The sequence below is a fragment of the Barbatula barbatula genome, assembly GCF_947034865.1.
Source record: "Barbatula barbatula genome assembly, chromosome: 12".
Classification (NCBI taxonomy): domain Eukaryota; kingdom Metazoa; phylum Chordata; class Actinopteri; order Cypriniformes; family Nemacheilidae; genus Barbatula; species Barbatula barbatula.
Genome location: NC_136775.1, coordinates 15,444,113 through 15,468,636, shown reverse-complemented (window position 1 = coordinate 15,468,636; position 24,524 = coordinate 15,444,113). Strand labels below are relative to the sequence as shown.

The 24,524-nt window shown below is 37.7% G+C and overlaps 2 protein-coding genes across 2 annotated transcripts; both read right to left on the bottom strand.

Moving 5' to 3' along the window:
• Positions 1-1,020: 1,020 nt before the first annotated feature.
• Positions 1,021-15,227, bottom strand: pip5k1ab (phosphatidylinositol-4-phosphate 5-kinase, type I, alpha, b). The gene is made up of 16 exons (XM_079470060.1): positions 15,068-15,227; positions 8,727-8,761; positions 7,451-7,531; positions 6,505-6,635; positions 6,156-6,273; positions 5,744-5,896; positions 5,354-5,653; positions 5,044-5,267; positions 4,668-4,751; positions 4,537-4,585; positions 4,344-4,425; positions 4,108-4,251; positions 3,837-3,954; positions 3,626-3,688; positions 3,282-3,369; positions 1,021-3,193 (listed from the first exon to the last, which is right to left on the bottom strand). The coding sequence occupies exons 1-16, from the start codon at positions 15,111-15,113 to the stop codon at positions 3,191-3,193; spliced, it is 1,719 nt and encodes a 572-aa protein (XP_079326186.1). The 5' UTR covers positions 15,114-15,227; the 3' UTR covers positions 1,021-3,190.
• Positions 15,228-15,659: 432 nt separating this feature from the next.
• Positions 15,660-23,399, bottom strand: ecm1b (extracellular matrix protein 1b). The gene is made up of 12 exons (XM_079470296.1): positions 22,991-23,399; positions 22,665-22,706; positions 21,334-21,363; positions 21,186-21,251; positions 21,033-21,089; positions 20,604-20,869; positions 19,696-19,901; positions 17,392-17,635; positions 16,756-16,961; positions 16,516-16,542; positions 16,270-16,357; positions 15,660-16,138 (listed from the first exon to the last, which is right to left on the bottom strand). Exons 1-12 carry the CDS (start codon positions 23,058-23,060, stop codon positions 15,944-15,946), a joined length of 1,497 nt encoding a protein of 498 aa, XP_079326422.1. The 5' UTR covers positions 23,061-23,399; the 3' UTR covers positions 15,660-15,943.
• Positions 23,400-24,524: the final 1,125 nt, after the last annotated feature.

Below are 24,524 nucleotides of genomic sequence, written 5' to 3'. Positions count from 1 at the left end.
TAAATAAAGTAGGCCTGCATAGTCTAGCTAGATGCTTGCTTAACTACATAATACACACAATAATCTACGGTAGCCTACAAAGAGAATTAGAAATCCATACCGGCCCGCAAGACCAAGAAGAAAATAAGACATTCCTTAACAATACAATCAATAAAATACATTTGACATAAACTTCCATATTGCAATAGAGTTGCCAGCACTTGATCCAGTGTGCATGGCTGATGTGTCTGTTGTTCAAATATCCATTTACTATTCTAAACGACACAAAGCTGCTCAACATTTACCAGTAAAATCCCTACAGAGACTTGATCAATTGTGTTAGTGTTTCATTTTTGTTATATTGTGGTCCGAGGAGGACAATGATTATTGCGAATCTTAGATTATAAACATTGTTGGGCTTTTCTCGCAACCATTTATGAAAACAAATAGATGCACCATACAGAAACGAGAGTGGGGACCTGAATAAATAAATTGTATGGGTGTGCTTAGATTTGTGCTTCTCCAGAATTACAACCCAACTGAATCACACGGTGTTAGAAACAACATAAAACTGGCGTTCAGCAGAGGAAAAGCATTGTGTGTGATGTTCGGTCAGTTTTACACTGTAAAGGTTACTTGATTTCACCACTATAATACAGACAGGGGAAACTCCACTGTAAACATGTAATAAAAAAAAGACATATTTGACAATGGCGAAACGTCACCAAACAAAGGTCTATGGAGGTAAACGTGAATATGCATCTCCGACGATCATTCATCCATTCATTGGTTAAGAGTTAGTGTCAACATAGACAACACATGCTTAAAAGACAGATGAGGAAAATAACTGCATATATTTCAGTATTTAGAATTAGTGGAAAATAAATATTAGGAATCCATTCATGTATATGTAAAGTGGGCCTTTGAAGGTTTAAGTATTTACCCTTGCTATGGTGTTGACCATTTTTGCTATAATCACCATGTTAGGTTTTGTGCAGAATAAAGGTGCATGAACTTAATGATCTGTAACAAGATTCAATGTGACATTTGACAATGACTTTAATTACAAAATGAGAGAGATACAATGCAATGATTAAAACCAAAGAAGCAGGGCAAAAATAAATAAAATGTAATATAGAAATCCCAATCACCTCGCCAAAACCCTTCAGCATGGAGAACTGATTGACCTCTGCCCACAGGCATATATCTGTAACAATGATTAGATTTTTAACACGTGCATAAATACTGCAGCTTTACACAAAGCTCTTCTGTAGTTTCTTCAATAGCAGTCTCAGGGAAAGTATTTTCTGTGCATATTCTAGGTGCGTGACAACTTTCTTTAGGTTAGCAAAGGTCCTTGGCACAGAGATCACTTGACATTAAAAGACGAATGCAGTTGGGAGAAAGCAAAAGTACTGTTCTGTAAAAGTTCAATAAGGTCAGCCCTTCTTTGAAATACTTCAATGCTGCGTCGTCACAGATCTGTGTGATGTATACAGGCCTCCATCAAATGTGCGTTCAGACTACTGTTTGAGTTACAGCCAATAAGAAATGCATAAGAGGGCACTTAAGAAAGTGAAAAGTACTGCCTGTCAAAAATGGCCCCATTAAAAAAGATCTTATAAATGGATAAGAAACAGACACTGTATTGTGTAGATAATGCAAAGGGAGATTGATCAGAGAGCTCATACTGGAAATAAGCCTCCTTGGGTTACTTTCCAGCTCCTCTGTTAATTCACATGTGCCCTGATAAAGTCATTTTAGTGTTAAGTATTTTTAATAATTTATTCCCTACAGCTGCACCCAAGATTGTTAAAGAGAATGTTGTGTGCTGTCGATTGAGAGTCATTCAAAGTGATTGGAATGTCATTTACATTCCTGCGGTTCAAAAAGCTCAGAGGCTGTTTTTAGTCTTGTGTGTAAAATTCTTTAAAAAACAGGTTAGTGTAAAAGGGTCTTTAAAAACACAAATGCATTTTGGAACAAGTAGCAGGTACATGAAGCGAACGCACTCAGATACATGTTGGTCCTGTATTTGGATGCCGTGTGATTTCTGTATCCAGCAGAAATGAGTTTTCATACTAATGCACTGATTTCAATAGCTGCATTAAAGCAGATGATCGGAAGACATCATGGCACATAAATCATTCGTTGAACTCATGACAACAGCTGCTGCGCTGTAACAGCACAGCATTAGCATTTTATAACACACATGAACGGAGAAGGATTATTGATAGAGCTATATACAAAAATACAGTACATGAATTCAATGGGAGCTCTTGAAAAGGCAGCAATATATGCATTATTAGAGAAAAAATGAAAGCCAGTCTGTCCATTTCGCATTTCACTGGACAGCTGATTGGTCCGATTACAAAGATGTAACTTGCCGTGGTGGGTGACAAACAAAATGCAGATAAATAGAAATACAAGGCAAAAATCGAGCATGTGAAATCAAGAGCAAAAACACACAACCCAAAATAACTATATATAAAGAGTGGCACGATAAAAACAGGAAGCGCAACAGAGAACAGGCAAGACACGGGTGCCATTGGTCACCAAAGAGATGCTCTCTAGTTTTACTCAAAACCAGTTGTAACACTATCAGCCTTCATATGTGTTTGTACAGACATGCCTGAGGAAATGTAAGTTGTCTGTGACATGAGCACTGTGATGCGGTGTTCTCAAATAACTACACTGAAGCGCTGGCAGCCAATAATCGAAGCCATACCGCTTCAAAGGTGGTTTAGAAACCTTAATAAATAATACAGATATATGTTTAATAAACCCCAAACAAAGCCTCCAAAACAACAATAATATAAAGTGGTGCTTCCTTCACGTAGCGTGTCTACTTCCAGCACTCTAAAAACAATACAAATAGGTTTGTGCATACTGCTTGCTCAGAGAGTGTGTTTAGGGAGAACAAAGGCAGTGAAGTGTGTGAGTGAAATACCATCACGTCCCCATAATTCTGTGGTTAAAATAGATTTTTAGCAGCATCACCTGTGCAGGAGAGAGAGGAAAGGCATTTAAACCTCTCTCGTCCACACACTCCCCTTCATTCATCTACTTCACTCTGTTTTGAAATACATCTTATGATGACTTGTGCCGAGGACCCCAGAGTTCTTTCCAAAGCTCCCACTCAGAAAAAAACCCATCCTACCGGCCCTCAGAGGCACACTGCCGTCTCTTGTCAACACTCATCGCTCTTATCTTACTGAAGAAAAACAGGAAAAAACATTTTTGACTGACGATGTATTGAAACAATTATTTATGAATAGTAAATATCTATGAATGAGACTTACAAAGCAGATGTCAGTTTCTGGAATGATGTCTCGAAGTGAAATGGCATCTTCATTGCTTGAATGCTCATCCATGCATTCTGCTCCAGCACTAAAGGAATATTTTGGAACGGTTACTCAGCTCTTTCCTTAACATTGAATTTAAGTTGCACATTAATGGACTTCATTTATGGGGCTTAAATTGTATTTAACATGTAGTTGTATGGAAAACTAACTGTGTGGCATGACTTTAAATATTCCACGGAAAAAACAAATACAGATTGTCAAAACATGTCCTATTTGGGTCAACTTTTTCCTTAGCTAGATTTATCCCCATGGTACAGTAGTCTGCATGTGTTCAGTTTTACCTTTGGGGGGCGCCGTTGTCAGGATCTGTGACTGCAGATTTGTGCACCTCCACCCCCACTGACCTGCAAATGAGCAACTGCTATGAAACAACTGTGCTGAAGACAGATTTAAAGCATGAGAGGAAAAGAGATGAAGCGAAATAAAAACAAGGCAGACAACTACAATACAGGATAGAACAGGGAACAAAACAGAGAGCTGATGTGGAGGTACCTTTGAGGATGTGATCTCATTCCAGTGCTACCCTGTGAGGAGTTCGAACAATTTGCCTCCTCAAATCCAGCCAAAGAATCGGCGTGTGGGAGCAGGTCCGGTCTGTCCGACTGCATGCCTGAGGACAATAATCACTCAGTTAAACCTAGATATCTACACAAGCTCTAGAACAGTTCTACAGCACGCTATAGAGAAATGTTAATTCACACCTATTCAAGTCTAAACTCATATATTTGTCAACAGAGTAAATATTTTGTAAAGTCTCTCTCACCACTTTCCCCCTCTATATCAGTCTGATTAAGATGAGTAAGACTCATGAGTCTGGAGTCAATGGCAGGAGCAGTGCTCTCCACAGGAAGCCGTCTGACGACACTCGAATATCCTCCTCGACTCTTCTTTGATGGGGAGGATCTTACTGGGGACAGAGAAAGGCACGGGTTCATGACATCATCAAGTAGGCCGACAACCAAATGTGATTTAAAGACTGCGCTAAATACGTCAACATACGTGCTTTCCTAAAAACAGTGCTGCACATGAAGCGCTGAAATCGCTCAGCATAGAATCCTGGTCGATGCACCGAGACTGTGTCCTACCACACAAACATGTTTATGATCTCACGATTTGTTTCCTAGATAACAGGATATGTTCAATAACTATAAGTAATAGCAATGTCGGTGATAAGAAAGGAATAATCCCTTACCCCATCATGAACCAAAGCCTTCCAGGAATGCTCTAGCTTTTTAATAAACCTGAAAGAAGAAACAAGAGGAAATTAGTGCTGGTCATATAAGCAGTCAATATGCACACACCTGTGATCTGTGTATCGGTCACCTGTATGACTGCAGGATATCAATGATTCCAATATAAACCAGTATTCGCTCTCCTTTACTGTTGCGTGCTGGGATTCCTCCCCACCTAAACGCAATAACAGGAGATTAAATATGTCGCATTACTAGCACATATTGCAGCCAAAATATGTTGAGAAACCAAACAGACATAACGTTTGAAATAGAAACTTTGTGCTTTCTTGACTATCATCATCTGGTTCAACATGCAACCATCCAACAGTTGCTTTTTTCTTATCTAAAATCTATGTAAACCTGAAACAGATGTTACACTTAAAACAAAATAGATCAGTCTTATTTATTGCTGAATTTTGCTGGATAGCAAAACAGAAAGATAGCGGATTCATTTAATATTGACTAACTGGTCCTCTGTTTCCAGGGTTCCTTTCCCTTTGGCCTCTCCCTGTATGGCCTCCATAGCAGTGCTGTACAAAGCTTTTTGAGCCTGCGGCCTCCTGTGGTCCGGCGTCACGGCCCCCTCGGACACCCCGCCCTCCACTGCACCCGTCCTCTCACGAGTGGCCTGGTTCGAGTTATGGATACCAACCAACAGACTGTAGTCCATAATCTTAAAACTCTGCAACAGCTGTTTAACCCAGAGATCATTTTAAATGATTATCATAATGCTGGATGTGAGACTGAACAAGACAAAACTCAAGCACGGTGGCTCACCAGACAGTCCCTCTGGATGGTTTTGCAGAGGGCGCTGTAATTGTCTGGTTCAAGTTGGATTCCCTCGGGCATGTCCTGGTTGAAATCTAGGTCTTTGCAAGTGGGGACTTTCTTCTCTCTCTCTTTAGGAGAAGCCCGTCGCTTGTACGTAGAGCCCTTGAGGTCATACTTGAGGTGCATAGGCACGCTGCGGGGCAAGAGGTTATTCATCACCACGATACGGATGTTCTTCCCACCCGCCTGCACGCAGTACAAGCCGTAAAATTTGGGCAGCAGCGTTCTCTTGTTTTGATTCAGATTCTGAGGACGAGAGAACAACAAATAGATGTCTCATGATAATCAAACCAATGGATTGGGGTATCCAGCATGCTCTACCAAAAAACTGCTTACCATAAAATATCCAGGCAGTAGTTTCTGTAGAAACTCGGCTTCCTTGTGTTGCACAGTTTTAATGATGAATTCATCGTCACTGGTGACATAAAAGATCGATCCACTGGCTCCGGGGTTAGACAGCTCGATGAGGGGATCATTACAGAGAGAATACTGCAGAGACAATCCACATGATACATCAGGTCGATTACTTTTTAATTTGATATTATGAGTTCTTTACGTTTTCAACCTTTGCAACATTAAGGTCCCCTGGTGTCAAAAACAATATTTGAAGCCTCCCCCCATGTTGTCAGATTAAATGCTGTGTTCCAATTAACATAAGCCTCTTATTATTAGAGCATTTTTATAGTTACATAGTTACACTGCTTCATGTACATGGAAACCGATTTAATATGTGTGTGGTTCAGCTAACCAGATAGTCATCAGGTCTGATGCCGAAGAGTTCTCTGAAGTAGCGGAAGGCGATAGGGGCGTAGCTCTTAAACCTAAAGTCGCCGTTATGATGGGCTGGAGTCAGATTACTTCCTTCACTGTGGGCAAAAGACAAACAGACAGAGATGTTTTTCGGTTTCATTTGAGAGAAAAAACTATTAAATAAACACAAAACTGGCAGGCTGTTTCATGTTTGCCTGAAATGTTCACACACTATGATGGATGAATTGTTTACCACATAACATGCATTGTTTGTAAAGACTGTAGTTTACATACACACTGAGACTAAAATACATCAATTGAAACTTTTTTCTACTTGTAAAACATACCTAGGAAAGAAAATGCTCTCTACTACGTAAAAGTCTTGCATGAGGACGTCTCTTTCAGCTTTCTGACTGAGGCTGCCAACTGTGTGTGCGATTCCCAGCTGGACGGCACCTTTCAGGGCGGAGGAGGTTGTCTAAAGGCAAAGAACGAACATGTGAGAATGTGTAAGAAGTACAAACAGAGAGAGAGAAAAGTAGAAAAATATCCTTATTGTTTTAAACCTGTAAATGAGTTATTTTACGCAAATGATTTTTAATTGTACACCTCAATGTTTATGTAATCGTTGAGAAATGTTTTAATGACTTCTCAATTAAACAAACAAGAATAAAAATTTTACAGTGATCATAAGGTTATTTGAAAAAACAAGAATGATGTCAGAGAAATAATCCATGTGAGATTTAAAGAGTTTAGATTGAAAATGATTCACACTTTCAAAAGTCCAGTGTGTAATTCTTGGGAGGTTCTGTTTTTATTACCCAGATACACCGCGGAATTCACCATGTTGTTTCCACTTTAGCCCTAAATGGACAGACTGCCCTACAGAGCACGTTTCATAAATATACGTTATCTCCTTTGACAAAGTAGCAAAAACATGACAACATCCTAATCCTGTGTCAGACGCTGTAGTGCTTCGAAGCGGCGGGTTGAAGTGAGCCGTTGGTTGCAATTCGCAACCTAACCCCTAGATGCCTCAATTTCATATACTGGACCTTTAAATCTAAGACTTTATAAAATGCCCGGCCTTACTCATCTAGCTTAAAGACGCACTCTTCAAGAAATGTTATACATATTCTGAAAACAGGTTCTTGATTGATATAAAGTTGATTTCTGAGCATGATTCATGATAACGCATTGTGACTTCCATTGCTCAGTTTCGTATTTCTAGCTCAATTCCTCTTTTTTTGCCATTCTTCTGCCCTCAGATGACACAGCTGAACTCAAGCTGACCTTTTTGTAAGTTGTTTCTCCTGTGGGGTCAACTCCCCGGTGACCGATGGTCTTCTTCATACTCTGAGACAATCCAAGACCCTAGTGAGAGAGAGAGAGAGAGAGCGAGAGAGAGAGAAATCTCTTTATTCACATTTCAATCAACATTAATTAAATATTAAAGGAAATAAAGAAAAAAACACATAGTTTGCCACACATCAGGAAGAGCAAGTTTACAAACATTCAACTCTCAGACAAAAATTTGCAAACAACCGTCATAATCAATTTCACAAATACATTGGTGGAGAGACAGAGAGAGGGGGTCAGAAAAAAAACATCGGCCGTTTTTCTGGTTTCATGTGAATAGAGGGGTTCTACAGGACCTCCAGTCTGCACAGGTTTAACTTCCTCTTTGAAAGCTGCTTCCTCTAGTCAAACACACAGTCCCACACATTCCTATCTGTCTGTTCATTCTCTCACTGACCTGGTGCATGTGAATCTTCAAATGACCATGAAAGCGGTGTGTGTGTCTGTATGCTTGTCAATATTTGACCTTTCAACATCCTTCTCACATGACTGTTTAACCAACACACAGTAATAGTAAATCAACAGTTCGGTCTACAGGACTCTTGTTCCCATACCTCTTTCAAAGTCCGGTCACTAAAATAACACGAATGAAAACTGGCAGGAAACTGAGATGAGAACACAGGAGGAGGGAAAAAAATGTGCAAAAAGCACTAAAGCATTACAGAGCAGAAACCATCTTGTCAGTATAAGACCTATACAGATCTACAGTATGTAGATCACAAAGAGTCAGCAAGTCATTACTGCAAAGCAAACCCAGACCATGTGGTCTTGTATGAACAGGCTTATTTTGTGAGAATAACCTGCGAAATATACATAAGCCCTCTGAAAAACAAACCAACAAATATATGGAACAATAATATTGAACTGAAATTAATTCACCACGACATGACCACAGAGTGCTATAGAAAACTGGGTTTTCAGTACCGTGGCCATTGCAAATATGACTGCAAACGGCATTATTGACAACTCTGAATCGATTAATGAATTTATAACCAATTGTAAATATTAAATCACAGCTAAAGGTCAAGGTTGCAACAGTTATTTATAAAATCCAGCATAACTTTGACTGTCTAAAGAAACAGTCTCAGACATCACAGCTGTAACACTATATTGAATTTGATTGACAAACTATATTGACAAATAAGTATCCAGCACTGAAAGTATCTGTCAGTCACTATATAATTGAAATGAAAGAAAACAAACATCTTACCTCTGTTGCGGTCATCTTCCGACCTCCGCTGGACCCTTTGATATTGCGGGAAGAAGAAAGAAAACAACATTAATAGAAGTGTCAAGAACAAATTTGTCATATCACTTCTCTAGAAAAGGCAGTAGTGGAAACACATCTGCCACTCCTAAAGGAACAACCCTTCAGCACCAAAAAACCAATGTGCTCATGTACAATTAACGAATACACAGTTATTTACACATATTTTATTATTAGATATTATATAGATTTATGGTCTCAAAAGACTTGAGTTCATTTGTAAAACAAAACAAAACGTTCAAAAATCACATATTTTTACTGTGCATTCCAATTCATATAAATCAAACTTCAGTTGGGTTGTTTTGATTAAGTAGTAACAACCTAACTAACACAATAAAAAAACATGATTTGTGAAGTTTTTTTAAAACGGGGTTATCTGTTTTTGCAAATAAACTCTTCACTTGTAGTTTAAGTGGCCAAAGAAATACTTGAATACTTGGAACCAAGAATGTATTCCTAACTTGCAGAGACCTGAAGTTCAAAATCCTGAAGGGAAGTAGTTCACCTTCAAAATGACAATTGTGTCATCATTTACACACCCTCTTGTCCTTTCAAACCTGTATGACTTTCCTTCTTCCACAGAACACAAAAGAAGATATTTGATAGGTATGAAATGACAACAGGGTGTGTAAATGATGACAGAATTTTTAACTACACCTTGAAGCAATATTTGCTCAATTAAAAAATACATGGCAGTAAACATTTTTACAATTATTGATATATGCTTAAAGGCAGAATAGGTGATCCTGTCCAGAAACTTTTTTGTTACGCTGGTTGGAAATCTCTTTACATCCTGATAGCGATCAGTGAGTAAAGTGGTCCAATTATATTTTTATAATTCTATCGCCTGTGAAAGGTGTAGAACCAAAATAACGTTCGACCAATAATTACATTTGGGCGGAGCGCAATGATAGGTTAGGGCTGTGCGATATACAGTATATATCGCGTTTCACGCTTATTATACATGTCTAAACCGTTTCTGAAATCAATTCTGTGTTTTATGCACAGCTCTTCCGTGAACCACGGCTCTTTGATCAGTAGTAACATTTACGAGATTGAGTAGTTTATATCGTGCATTTGAAAAAGAAACACTCGTCAAACATCATCACTTTAAAAATACTTTATTATCATGAAAATACAGTTTGAAGAACAGCGATAGAATATGACCATTGGCGTTCTTCTTCCGTTTCCCATATTCAGAGTTTGTGCTCAAGAGCACCCTCTAGCTTTCGGATGTGGAGGCATTTAATCTTAATTCATTGAGAAACTGAGAGCATAAGAATCGTACAATATATCCCCGAGCCCTATGATAGGTTGTGACTCATGTGTACATTTTGAATTAATGTATTCTGTATTATGCGCACCCCGTTTACCCAGACACCAAACATTATCAGTGTGGTCGCGTACACGGTGCAGAAACAGGGGGAGAATGGCAGATAAACAGATGGAATCTTACTTTCCACTTGTTAAATGTGTGCAAAGTAAGAAGAAAAATAAAGACCATCTTAAAAATTGTTATGACTAAAACGGCAAAGAGGTGAAAGTAGCATTCCATTCGCGAATGCATTCTGGTTCCTGACGGTCGGTTCGCCACCACTTTCCGGGGGTTTCCCGCTCGCTTGTTCGTGATTGTGTTCTGGAGGATCCAACAGGAGATGGGTGTGAAGAATCCTGGCCAAAACAGGAGTGTTGATAGGTATGATTATAATCTGTGTTGCATTTACACGTGGGAGCAACTACGGGAGTCAAGGGTTTCAAAGATGATGCCATAGTAACTTCTGGACTTGATTAGATTTTGATTATGTTGCTTATGTAATTTGTGGCACCATTTTGTATTAGCAAAATGACATGTTACCCAACGTCTAACGGGAACCATCCCGCTCTTTAGGCTATTGTAGTAACGTTATTTACTTCATACTGTAACGTGTTCTCTCTGGTGAATTTTATTGAAATTGATCCTAGAGCTTCTGGTTTGTGCGTGTTCATGTGTTTTGGGGAGGCTTAGCTTTGGATGGCAATTCACATGGAGGGTGAGATCATGATTTTAATGCTAGCAGTCTAAAGTTAGCACCTTACCAAAATATCCATTCCGCCTTTAATTACACGTTACTACAAATACAAGTTAGAAGTACTAAAACAAAATCCAGTGGAAAACAACCAGCAGACCGTCACAGCACATGCTTTGTGAACACTTCATACATGACACATTACAGAATCACGATCTAAACCTGGCCTTTACATTTATATAGCTAAGTTTTATAGCGTGGCAGGTCTTGCTTATTTGTATTGTTGTAGAATAATTGCATGTCTTTAGATCAGACAGAAGGTGTGAAGTTATTCAACACTAAGTCAAAACACAAACATATTTAAAAGCACCTGCATAACAACTAACAACTCTGCCAAGAGCTTGATCATATGACTCACAAGATCCGGTCCACAAAAATAGAAACTGTATTCTCTGTGCTTTGAAATGTAATGCAATGAAATACAGAAAATAATCCTTTTGATTTATGTTTTTATATTTTCGTTGACAAAAAACAGGGAATTAACATTTTAACATCATGAAAGGGAAACATTATCAAGATCATATCTTCAGGACAGATGCTGATAAACACTGTAGAACAGACAGATGGTTCATCACCCATTTTCACATGCTTTACCAGACACTCGTTGAAAATTCTTGCAGTAACCAATAGCAACGGCAATGGATATCTCAATGGCCAGCAGATCTAACAGGAAGAGTGAGGATGCCCGGGGTCGAAGGACAAACAATAACATCACAAACAAATGACTAAGCATGGTTTGAATAGTATGAGAGATGTTGGAAAAGGGCAGCATGCCAGCATCCCACTGTCTACCCTGTTATCTCACCAGGATGCTGGTCCACATGCAAAAGCACACATCAATAAGCTTTATATTAGTGAAAACCTCTCGCACAGCAGAGGTTATGTTGAAAGATATGCAAATAATGAGGACCAATTCAAATGTTAGTATAACTTATTATATTTGTAAGAATGTTTTCAACCGAAGTCCACACCACACACACACACATAAAATTAGCCCCAATATGTCAAGCCTGCTCAAGTGACATCCAGGAACTGCTTTGTTTACATTCTGCCAACCACACAGACACTAGTCACATTCTCACAAATTACTGGACACGTTCATCATCAGTCTGGAATATCAATTCATACTTCCATCTGCCTTAATCACACAAACAGATGAGTCAGAGCAACAGGCTTCAAGTTCCATTAGATTCCTCCCTGCCCCCAGTCAGCAAGCTTCAATTGCCAATGCAAAAAAGGCCACGCGAAAGACAAGGCGTTTTGGTTTCTTGGCATCTCTACATCACACAAGAAAACGGAGCCGTGCATGTACCTCTCCGAGAGGCCAGCAGCCTCCAAAACGGAGTCCTCAAATCTGTGTGGAAAACAGTTATTTTGTCAGATTTTCATGGCACTACTTGATGAATAGATAGATGCATTAATCGCCGGGGAGTTGATCCATGAAGATAGACACTGCCTCAAGTGCTAAAAAACAAATCTTTACTTCATGCACACAAACATATATATGACATGTTCTCAGTAATGAATCATGACAAACAGTCTGTGCGAGTCTGTGAGGTTTAGAAGTATAGCGGTCTACACCAATACACATGTGGGAAATGTGCTGGGTTTTGTCCTATTTTTTCACTTATATAACAAGAGAAGATCTTCTGTCATCGTCAAGTCTAAAACCACCAACACTAAAAATATATATTCAACAGTGTGCTAACTATAACCTCATGTGGGTTACCAACACATTGAGACGCGACATCCCAAACCTTATATACTGTACTAACCACCTAAATAATCTAAGACAACTGAGGTAATGTATTCATTTCTCATGGGAATGCTATTTATACTGTGAAGTCAATGCAGAGAAAAGGGGAGTGAAGAAAACTAAGCACTAACTGGACAAGTACTGTTAATACTGCTTACATCCCAATAACCAATTAACTAATGGATCAATAGCTGGGTTTCCATCCAAAGTTGCGAATTTAGTTAATGCGCAAAATCTGAATATTGCATAAAACTTTTGCGAATAAGCACCGTTTCAATTCAACTGGTCAACTGTCGCTTCCTAATAAACTGCCACTAAATATCAGTAAGAAAAATAAGAGAAGCCACTAGCCATGTTTCCATTTGCGCTAAATTACAGAGCTATGTTCTCTAAATGATTGCATTTCCATTAAATGATGTTGTATTTTGATTATTTTCAAGATAAGTCATTCTGGCCGTACTTTTTCTTTGTACAATTCTTGTTTGTTCAATGGACTCCAAACGGTTGAAGGTCAAAATTACAGTTTAATAATCCTGAATAATTTAAAAAAAATTACGTAATTATGTATTACGTGTAATCGTGAGCGCGCTTTTCAGAACAGAACAAAACATATTCTTTTTTCTAAATGACCGATCGTTTCGCTAGATAAGACCCTTATTATCTGGTTTCGTTTAAAGCTGCACTGGAACTTTCATTTTTACCTTCAACCGCTTGGAGTCCATTGAAGTCCACTATATGGAGAATAATCCCGAAATGTTTCATCAAAAACCTTAATTCCTTAAAAACTAAAGAAAACAAATACATAAACATCTTGCAGTTGCCCATGAGTGAGTAAAGTATCGTGAAAATGTATGTTGAAAGTAAACAATTCCTTTAATGTGAATTCCTTACATCCTATCTTTCCAAATGTTCTGCGAAAACATACCGGGGATGGTCATGTGAGTTTTCTTATACGTAAATACGACAAAGGGTGTTCTCATTGCAGTTTGGTTAAATATGTTTTTAACGTATTGACAGAAAAAACACCTCATGGGAGCGTGAGAATTTAGCGATACATGGGAGTTTCTGTGAAATTTACGTTTTTCCATTTGGCGTATTTTCAATGCGCTATTTCAATTTGCGCATTTTGAAGGGTAATGGAAACCTGACTATAGACTATTGACTAATTTTCAAAATACTTCCGCAAGCAGACGATTAGGAAACACAATAAATGCGGTGGTTTTGTGGATGCTTATTGTTTGGCAAACAAAGAGGCAATTACAGAAAAACGTTGCAGACTTTGCTCAGGCGTTTAAGAATAACCATAACAACATAACAACATAACAAGATACGGTACTCTGGTTAGTCCGGTTACGCCGTCTCGTGGTGCAGTGACGTCATTTTTTGAGGAATTTATTCTCCCATTATTCTCATTAACCCTTACTCACAAAAAATTTAAAACCACCTCAAAGAAGCGTAAAAACATGTTTGCCAATTAAAAGATTATAATTCGAAATGTAGCGTTTCCGTCCCTCTGATGCGAAACTTCAGTATGCGAATAAAACCAGTGATGGAAACCCGCTTAATGAAAAGAGGTTCACGTTTCCGCATGTTTAGTTTTAAGCTAAAAGATGCTGGAGAACCGCAACTTGTGGAAGAATGACGAGAGCTTTTAAACAGTTATAGCGTAACAAGTATTTTTGTCATTGTTTAACACCCATAATGCCAACAAACTTTCACTGAGGACAAAGAAGTGAAAGCAAACACGTTCAAACAACTGAGGGAACTACATTGTTGACGTCAAGGGAATACTGGTTTATGTGATGTTTCGACATAAACAATGTCATTTGACATATCATGTGAACCACATTGCGCAGTTAAATGTGAAAACACAAAAAAATGAGTGTAATGAAGAGGGGACTGAAAACGATGTTTCCAAATAAAGTGCACACGTACAATTCTTATTCAAAAGCATTGTCAATGAAAAGTAAATAAGGTAGCAAAACGTCAAGCGTATGTATGTGTTGTTGTTAAGTCTCGCTAAAAACAGTCCAGTGTCTGTTTCAAATACCCGCAACAGCAACTTTAATAAACAATAAACAACCCAAAAGACGTTATTCGTTCGCTGTTAACTATTAACAGTTAACGTTAAACGCGTTGGGCTAGTTAGCAGCATATACGTTAGCATGTTAGCGCATCCACATCATCATCATCTTCGTTCGGAACATTTTAAAGGAAAAATAATTTACACCACAAACCTAAACGCAATACTTCACACAAACACATATAAGACGAGTTATTATATATACACGTGAACTCGCTAGCGACTATACTCAAGTCAAATTCATGTTGTTATGGTTGAACAAAAGGTTTGCCTGAAGCCAGTAAACACCGTGAAACCAGTGCTGGCGAAATACAACAGATCAACAAGAAAATACACACACGAATCGATGTCAATCTACAAATATAATGATTGTTTTTACCTGGAGGAGCAGATAAGCCCGCGTCGGGTGGACCGGCGGACGCCATTTTGATTCGGGTTTACTGGACCCGAGGTCTGACCGGAATCAGACTGACAGACAGATGTCCGGTTCTGCCTGCTCCCCTGACTACTGAGCTCCCCTTACTGAACCGGACCTATCTATGATAGTAACCACTCATATGTTCATACAAACACCTTATTACTCAAAAAATACAGTTGATGTCAAAAATGAAAAAGGCACCCAAATGTATGTCATATTTTGTCATATGTAGTTTTAAAAATATATATATTACAAAGGTCTTACATTGTTAATGTTTCAGGTGTGTGAAACTAAACCAGGGGGTATTCCAGAAAGCAGGGTCAACTCAGCTAAACTCTGGGTTGCTTAACCCAAACCATGCTTACTCAGGGTATATCACATATCCAGCTTTCTGTTATACCCCCCAGGCGTCCAGTCTTTATGTACAGCGCTAAAAATAACAACACAAAACTGTTCAGAGAACAGATCTTGGGAAACTGCCCGCATGCATGAAGTATTTTCCTTTTCAAAACAGATGCATTCATCAACAAACGTATTAATAAATGAACTGCAACAGATGCAAAGCCGTGTTTTATTTGTACATAGAGTCATCTTGTTGAAAATATAACTTCAGCTAAATTAATGAACATAATGTGTTCAAATCCATTATCAGAACATTTGTAAAACATAAAAACGGAACTGTCCATGCAGCTCAGTACAGAAAAATATACAGTATCTTCTGTGTAATAAAAATGTAAAGATTTGTAAAACATAGTTTCAACTAACAGAGGTTCAGATAGGCTAGAAAGCAGTCTGGCTCAACTCAAGTGTAATTGAAATGTGTAATATGCTTCAGTATTAAACGTCACCCTCCATCTGGCTCTCGATCAGGGGACATTTCTTCTTCCCACTTAATTTGGCTTTATTTGCCTTGGCCATGTAGCGTAGAAGCAGTTTTGTGGCACACTTGGGACGGCTCTTGATGGTAGCTTCACAACAGTAAGGCTTCTCCAGCTCTTTCACTTGACACAAATCATTTAAGCTGCTATTAAGCTGCAAGAGAAATACATTTTTGTTACTCAGCGCGGTTTCGGACAGCTCTCCAAAGGGTCAATTGCTGGATTTAAACTACTTCAATACATGTTAGAAAATGCCCAAGAAGAAAATATAAGGCTTGTGCTTACCTCTTCCTCTACACATGAAGATCTCTCCTGCGGCACCAGAGGGCAGCACCGTTCAACCATTTGATCTACTGAGAAAGGGAAATCAGTCCTGTGGGGGAAATATATTTGACATTTCAGTAAATCCTTTTTGAAATGTTTGACCTTTTGAAACAAAGACTGGTTGTCTTGAAATGAACGGTTTCTACACATTTTCTTGGCTCTTGTATCAATGTTTTCCTTATAGAAGGTATCAGAAACTGAACTTACCTAGTCCTTCCTATCTTTAGTTTCACCCTGTTGTATGAAAGAAAACAGAAACATCTAAATGTAGATAAATTAAGCACAAAAACGTCTCACGTCGCGTAAATATATAAAGAAAACATTACTGTATGCTGTCTTCCTCAATGACCCAATGGTTTAATTTTTTCTAGTGTTATTATAGTACAGATTTTAACTTGGCTCGTGCATATGGGTCCAGATAGAAATGAGGAGTAAAGAGTTTTTTACACGCTCTGGAGGCTTGTGTGGTTTTCACAGTATGACTCCAGGGTGGGAGGAGGAAATTGGGTATTAGTGATGTTGTATGCTGGATCTGGAGCAACCGATGCGAAACAGGAATACAGCTCTTCTCCTTTCTTCTTGTCACAACACTCGAAATGCTTTCTCGTGGTTTTCTTTTCGTCTTTACAGAACTTATCCACCATCTTCTTCCACTAAAACAGAACAAGATTTATAAATGTTACCAATTGACTAAAAGAGAAAGTTTGGGGGTTGTATGATATTGTATTTCGTTTTTTTGGCTGACGGGCCTGCAATTTAAAAAAAGCAGTAGGTAAGACGTTTCTGTTTGGATGGGTGTGTTGGAGCACCACCTAATCCCACACCCACTCGATGATACCAAAACACAATAAGAACTGTCAAAACATATAATCACATCAACCAAATTAGAGATCGGATTTGTAATGACGTTTCAGCTCATTTATACTTTTGAAAAATGTATGGTATCAAGGTGAGGTAAAAAAGCATTTATTTGGTATTACACTGAATCTGATTCTCTAGGAGTGTTTTGATGAATTATCCGTTTTAGGTGTGGGACATTTATTGTGAAATACTGTTTGGGAGGAATGATGCGTCATGCTTCACCTTTCTTTCAGCACAGTTGTGTTTACCCTTTTTCTCTTTACAGCACTGGCCATATTCTTTTTCCAGCACGTTGATGGCTTTTGATTGACGGGCCAACCAGCCATAGCCAGTGCGAGGAAGACACCTGGTGAGGTAGCGAGGGCGGATCTTGCGATGAGCACAGATCAGATCTATGTTGGAGGAGTCTGGACGGCCAGGTGGGAAGCAGATGTCTAGAATTGCACTAGGGGAAGCCGCCGATGAGCTGAATGAAAGAAATGGACTAATTTATATGGTGGAAGGAATGACAATTTATATACTAGTTGTTGCATCACCGCTTTAAACTAGTAAATGGCAAATGTTAAGGATGACTACTAAATTATTTTTAAATGTTTTAAAGATGAATCCACATTATGAGACCATTTCAAAGACCATTTTCAGTTTTAATGAATGTACTTTTGATAGGTTTGTGTGCAGGTAAAATTATTCATTTTATTTTATTCTGTGAACTACGAACAATATTCTCCAATTTAATTTAACATAAAAGTACTCTTTGATGCTCCATATTGCTCTGCATTTTTTAAAACCTCAAATACTTCAAAGAAAACAAGTTCATATTCACTTTTAAGCAATACAACAGTAATATTTGTATAAGCGTATGCGTATGGAAAACAAATTATGTTATAACCTCATGTGTCTTGTCATTCTGCAATCTTTCATTATGCTGTTGGATGATTTAGTTAAACTTCAACAGACACGGGACTGGAATGGCCACAATACATAAATAACAATAATACTAATAATACATTTTATTTATAATGCGCCTTTCTTTACACTCAATTTTGTCTTTGATAGAAAGTTTGGGATGTAAAAGACAGTATATATGTACCCACAAGTTTTTGCAAGCATTATAGTTTAAAGTCAGTTTTATTTCGTACCATTTGGTGACTTTATGACTAAAATTGTAGTTCGGGTCTATTTAGAATGTGAAAGTCATGTATTCCCTGCTAATCATTTAAATTAATGTTTCTGTCCAAATACATAAATAATAACTTTTTAAAGACATTAACATGATAAAGACATTAACCACTAGCCATTAAGATTATGCAAAAAAAATGAAGACCCGACATTATATCATCCAAATCTTTTTGAAAAAAAATGTAATTTAATGTAATTCAGTGTCTGTTTTACACATGTTTAACTTGCCCTTAGTGCCGGAAATTGGATTTACAGTTGAAGGGCACATACGCCTTTGCTGTTGTCCATTTGCAGTTGTTGGTGTATTAGAGAACATTGTCTTTAACAGCTATACTTGTATCTTGAACATTTACAGTTTTAGTTATTTTATATGTAAGGGATAATCCACAGCTAGCCGTGCATTAAAGGGTTTTAATGCACAACGTGGAGGCCAAGAACCACCGGACGTGAAGCGGAGGGTTGTTGCCTCCGCGAAGTGATTATAAATCCTTTAACGCATGGCTAGCTGTGGATAAATCCCGCTTATACCATGGTCATTTGCCAAGTTAAAGCTTTTATTTATGTTTACGGTTTAATTTTAGATCAAACAGGTGAAAATGACAATTTGTAAAGTAATTTCAAATGTTATCAAACTGACTGGAGCTACCCGTGCGTTAAAGGGTTTTAATGCACACCTTCCAGCCAATCAGAATCCAGTATTCAAACAGACCATGGTATAATGTAGAATTGGCTATAACTTTATTTCAAATACACAAAGTAAATAGAGTAAAACAGATAACAATGTTGATGTGCTACTTTCTGTTGTTTTCTTTTATTAGACCAGAGACAATGTGCTGTCTACCACTGTATACATTTTCATATGATAGAGAAGATAGAGATGGAGAAGAAGAATAGTTTTATTGTATGAAAGTTATTGTGCGTGTTTGAAAAGATATTAAACCATACGCTACGTTGTCCTTTGGTGTGATGTTTTATGGTGTAAAAGCAACAATTGGAATAAATCTATTAAATTCTCAATAAAATCTTTATTGAAAAAAGAATGTGGATGGAACATTGCTCCTTATTATTGCATGCTTTAGTGGATACAATTGTTGAACAGATTTAAGGGAATAAGAGAAAACAACCGACTGTAAACTAAAGAAAATGTCTTGTAGTTTACTTTGGTTAAATAGGGAGTCGTGATCTTGAAATAATCCACTATAGAAAAAATATGCGATTATGATGATGATGATGATTTACAGACATGAATGATAACTGATAACAGATGTATACAGATTTGAACAATAACCAAAAATGTTGTCATTTTTAGGCCAAAGACACTCTTGATATACTCCGAGAGAAACCTACCCGTTGCAAGAACTGGGGTTATATTTGAAGCCTTGGACCTTGCTTGGCATGTCGATTTTGTCAATGATGGGGATGTCGTAAGAAGTAGCCGGAGCATTCTTATCAAAGCAGCTCCATATGGCCTTCCCGGTCTCTTTGCAGCAGAAATACGCAACAGTCTTTATAGAGAACTCTTCGTCACAGAAGTCAGAAAGAGTCTTCTTCCACTGAATCATAGCAAAAACATCAGATCAGCAACAGAGAGCACGCAAAGAGACAAGAGATATAAACACGTAAGCACAATAGATAACAGTGAAGGCTACTTTGCCATTGCTCCATTTCAGACACTCAATGTTTTGGATAAATGCTCACTGAAGACTAAACTATAATTCAATGACAAATTTCAGCCGAATAAACACCAAACATGGCACAATAACAACTCTATTTTCTGAGAGCTCAGATATTCTCTTGACTGTCCATATAAACACTTTCACTCCACAACATTCCAAGCTAAACAAATTATAAACACTAGGAAAGTCATTATATGTTGTATTTAGATACACAAAATACTGCCGGTGAGCTGAAAAGCAAGAGGATTAAAACAGGAGAATATATGAAGTCTGGGTCCAAAATGAAATCATGTTTTTAATTTTTTTATTAATCATGTTGTTATCTTGTTTTATTGTGTTAGTTAGCTGTATTTTTTCAGTTATTATGGCTTAATCTAAACAACCAACTGCAGTTTGATTGATATTTATCGAAATGCAAAGATAAAAATTTTTTTTTTAGAACAATTTCAAAAAATCAAAGTGATCTAATTTTGGAATCAAACTCTTCATATCAATTCAGTATGAAATTGCCAAATGTGCAAATAAACTTTTTGTCTTTGCTTTGTGATTATGCAACAAATGTACTTTAAATATTCTCACCGCTTGTTCAGCACAACAGAGCTGTTCCTCCGTTCCATTAAGGCCACAGCACATGCCGTACCAGGGCTGGAGTCGATTCACAGCTTCAGCCTGGCGATGCAGTCCACCGAAGCCACTCGGCGGAAATATGTCCTTAGAGTATCGGATGGAAGTGTTACCAAACTGACAGACATCTTCAAGATTGCTGATACTGGGAAAGGACGGCGGGAAATGAATTTCTGGACCCGCGTTGGGTCCCATAGAGCGTGGGCCAAACAGTGGGGGACCTGAACCAAAGACATAGAGATGAAAGCGAAAAATTTATTTCTCTGCATTTCTACATATGGATGAAAAAATATATTCCTGATTTCTTCATTACAGATGGACACACCCATATACCAAATCTCCTTTTCCAAACCAAAAAATAAACATGCTAGCATGCTACTGTACCTCTTCGGCCATCTTCAGGGTGAAAGTTTGTGACCACTGGCTCACTTACATCCGTCTCTAAATGCATACAAAGAACCAAAGGTATGGAATGACCTTAAAACATATCGTTTAATTTCCTTTCTTTGGGAGAACAGAAAAGAAGAAAGTGGAAACCTTGCACTTTGAGAAAACTGGAAAGGTCATGGATGACTGGTCTCTGCCCCATCAAATAATCCAGTTCTGTAAAGGGATGTTTTATATACGTAAGGTTTAAATATTTTTGAGTTATATACATACAAATAATCACTGATTAAGGCCTTACCTTCAGCTGTCATCATTCGCTGAACGCCATCTGAGACCCAAAGCAAAAAGGTTAGGTTATGAATATATCACCTGAGATCTCTCTGTGTCTTCACCCACACTTAACACACAAGTTTTGTCAGCATAGGATAATCTCACTTTAAACATTTGATATTTTACAGCTCTCTGCATAGTGTTCATTATTAAAATCCCTTTCTCCTGTAAAGATGTTTTGGAACAATGCACATTGTGAAAAGCACTAAATAAAATTGAAAATCAGGATTTTAAAGTTTAAACAACAGTGATGGATAAGTGTTAGTGAAATGTAAACAAAATGAGTTGTTTGATAACTTGCAAGATACTAAGTTTAATAGATTTAACTATATGAATGATTTGAATATGGGCATGGTTAAACGGAAAGTTGATGCAGTACATCCTCATGTCGTTCAAAACCTGGATATGGGCAAATCCATGCCAAAGTTTTTACCAAAGGATTTTACCAGACTGTCAACATGTCAACATTACGTGGTTCAAATACCCATGTTAAAGCTTTTTTTGTGCATGATTTTCCATAGTCAGGTAATTTTCACATTCATAACGGTTCATATTCCTCATACATGTAAATAAAATTTTTTATTTTCTATAACGAATCAGTCCTTCTTTATTTGTTGTCTATTATTGCTTCAGGTTTGTGCATTTTAATTCACTAAAATCATATGTCCTCTCGCAAAAACTGTCCTTTTTGTCACATCCATAACGCATGTTTAATTCCCTTTTTTAAATTTGTGCATACAATATATTTCTGATGTTCAGACATGGTTCAAAATGGCTCAATATATTGGTAACAAAAACATTCTGTGAGCGTTAATATGTCACATCCATAATGCTGGAATTGCCCACATGATTTTTTTTAAATCTGCATAGCAGAAGATATTTTGAGAAATGTTTTGTGACGGAAGTCAGTGGGTCAAATGGTGTTTGGTTACCAAAGTTCTTTAAAATATATCTTGTTTTGTGCGGAAGAAAGAAAGTCATACAGGTTTGTTATGACATGTGGGTAAATAATAAATAATAATATCCCTTTAACTTTTATTCTGATAATAGATAATGAAACAGTGAAAACACTGTGAAGTGATGAAAGTGTTATAAAATGACTCAATCCATTACTTAACATAAAGTAATAATAAAAACAGAATATTATATATATGTATAGGTTAATTACTATTATTATTAATATTATAACCCGTATACATAGAAACGATGACATTTTTCTAATAGTTTCCTTTTGTGTTCTTCAGTTGTGTTGTAGTAATGTCACCACTAATGAATAAAAACAGTAGTGTGTTTACAGACCTCCATCGTAAACGGTTATCATTTCCCTCTGGGGCTCTGCGTCTGGAAAAGTAGGACACACATCTGGATTACATACAAGTTACAACACACACAACATCTGCGCGCGATTACATAACTTTGGTCGCCGAGATCGTAACATTGTTATGACAGTAAACACACTGTCATGCATTTGGTTGACAAACATAACAAACTATTTGTAAACATTTCCTCAAGATCCCAAACACATGATATTCGGTAGAGCTAAACGCCTTTGCATTAGACGAAGCTTGCAAACGACTTTAAAAACATTGACGCGGTAGCCAAAAGGCCCAAAATGTCGCATTTACCTTCCGATGCTTCGCACACAAACACAAGCACAAGTATCAAATAAAGTCCAACGCCGCGTGAAGAGCTCATGGTGACTGATGTATCTTCCCGATGGAAGTGAATGAGTTGGTCTGATCCGCTTTGCGCTTTTAAAGAGCGCGTCAAGCTAACCAGGAGATCATGGAGGAGGTGGAGGAGGAGGTCGCACCATCGGCGTAAACCGCAGCCGAACCTTCTTAAGAGAATTAGTCAGACTGGGTCAGAACGCGAGGGAGTTACGTTTACCGCAAAGTTACACTCCCGTGTTCCCGTTATTTCACAGCTGATCCATTAAACCGTAAGATACGAAAGTGCACCCAGCCCTTGTCATTATCACTTACAACTTGATTTCTGGGTTGTGATGTGATGATGATGATGGTTTCAGTTTCTGCGATATTCCAGTAAGACAAGTTTGGCATAACCGTGTAACGTTGTGAAATACGTTATTTTGTGTAACATTGCACAGATGTCTCCACGAGCAGCACTTTACACTGCAATGTCCATATTTAATATTGTAACAAAACAACCTGTTGCATTACAGTGGGTTTCATTTCATTATAAATGTGTAATGACTTCATGTCTAAATAGTGACCTAATTGGGTAATAAACGTGCATCAATTATTATTTTATCTTTTATGATAAACTGTAATGTGTGAGATTGAATATAAACTTTTCATAAACTGTTCATTATCATTTTCATTAGGAAATATTCATTTTTCATTTCATTAATTTAATTATTTCCTTTCCATTCCATTCCATTCCTTTACCACACTACACTGCACTGCACTGCACTGCACTTTACTACACTACACTACACTACACTTTACTACATTGCACTTTACTACACTTTACTACACTACACTACACTACACTACACTTTACTACACTTTACTACACTACACTACACTACACTACACTTTACTACACTGCACTTTACTACACTTTACTACACTACACTACACTACACTTTACTACACTGCACTTTACTACACTACACTACACTTTACTACACTACACTACACTACACTACACTTTACTACACTGCACTTTACTACACTTTACTACACTACACTACACTTTACTACACTACACTTTACTACACTGCACTTTACTACACTGCACTGCACTTTACTACACTGCACTTTACTACACTACACTTTACTACACTGCACTGCACAACACTTTACTACACTACACTGCACTACACTACACTTTACTACACTACACTACACTTTACACTACACTGTACTACACTGCACTACACTACACTTTACTACACTGCACTACACTACACTTTACTACACTTTACTACACTACACTACACTACACTACACTACACTACACTACACTGCACTACACTACACTTTACTACACTACACTACACTACACTTTACTACACTGCACTTTACTACACTTTACTACACTACACTACACTTTACTACACTACACTACACTTTACTACACTGCACTTTACTACACTTTACTACACTACACTACACTTTACTACACTACACT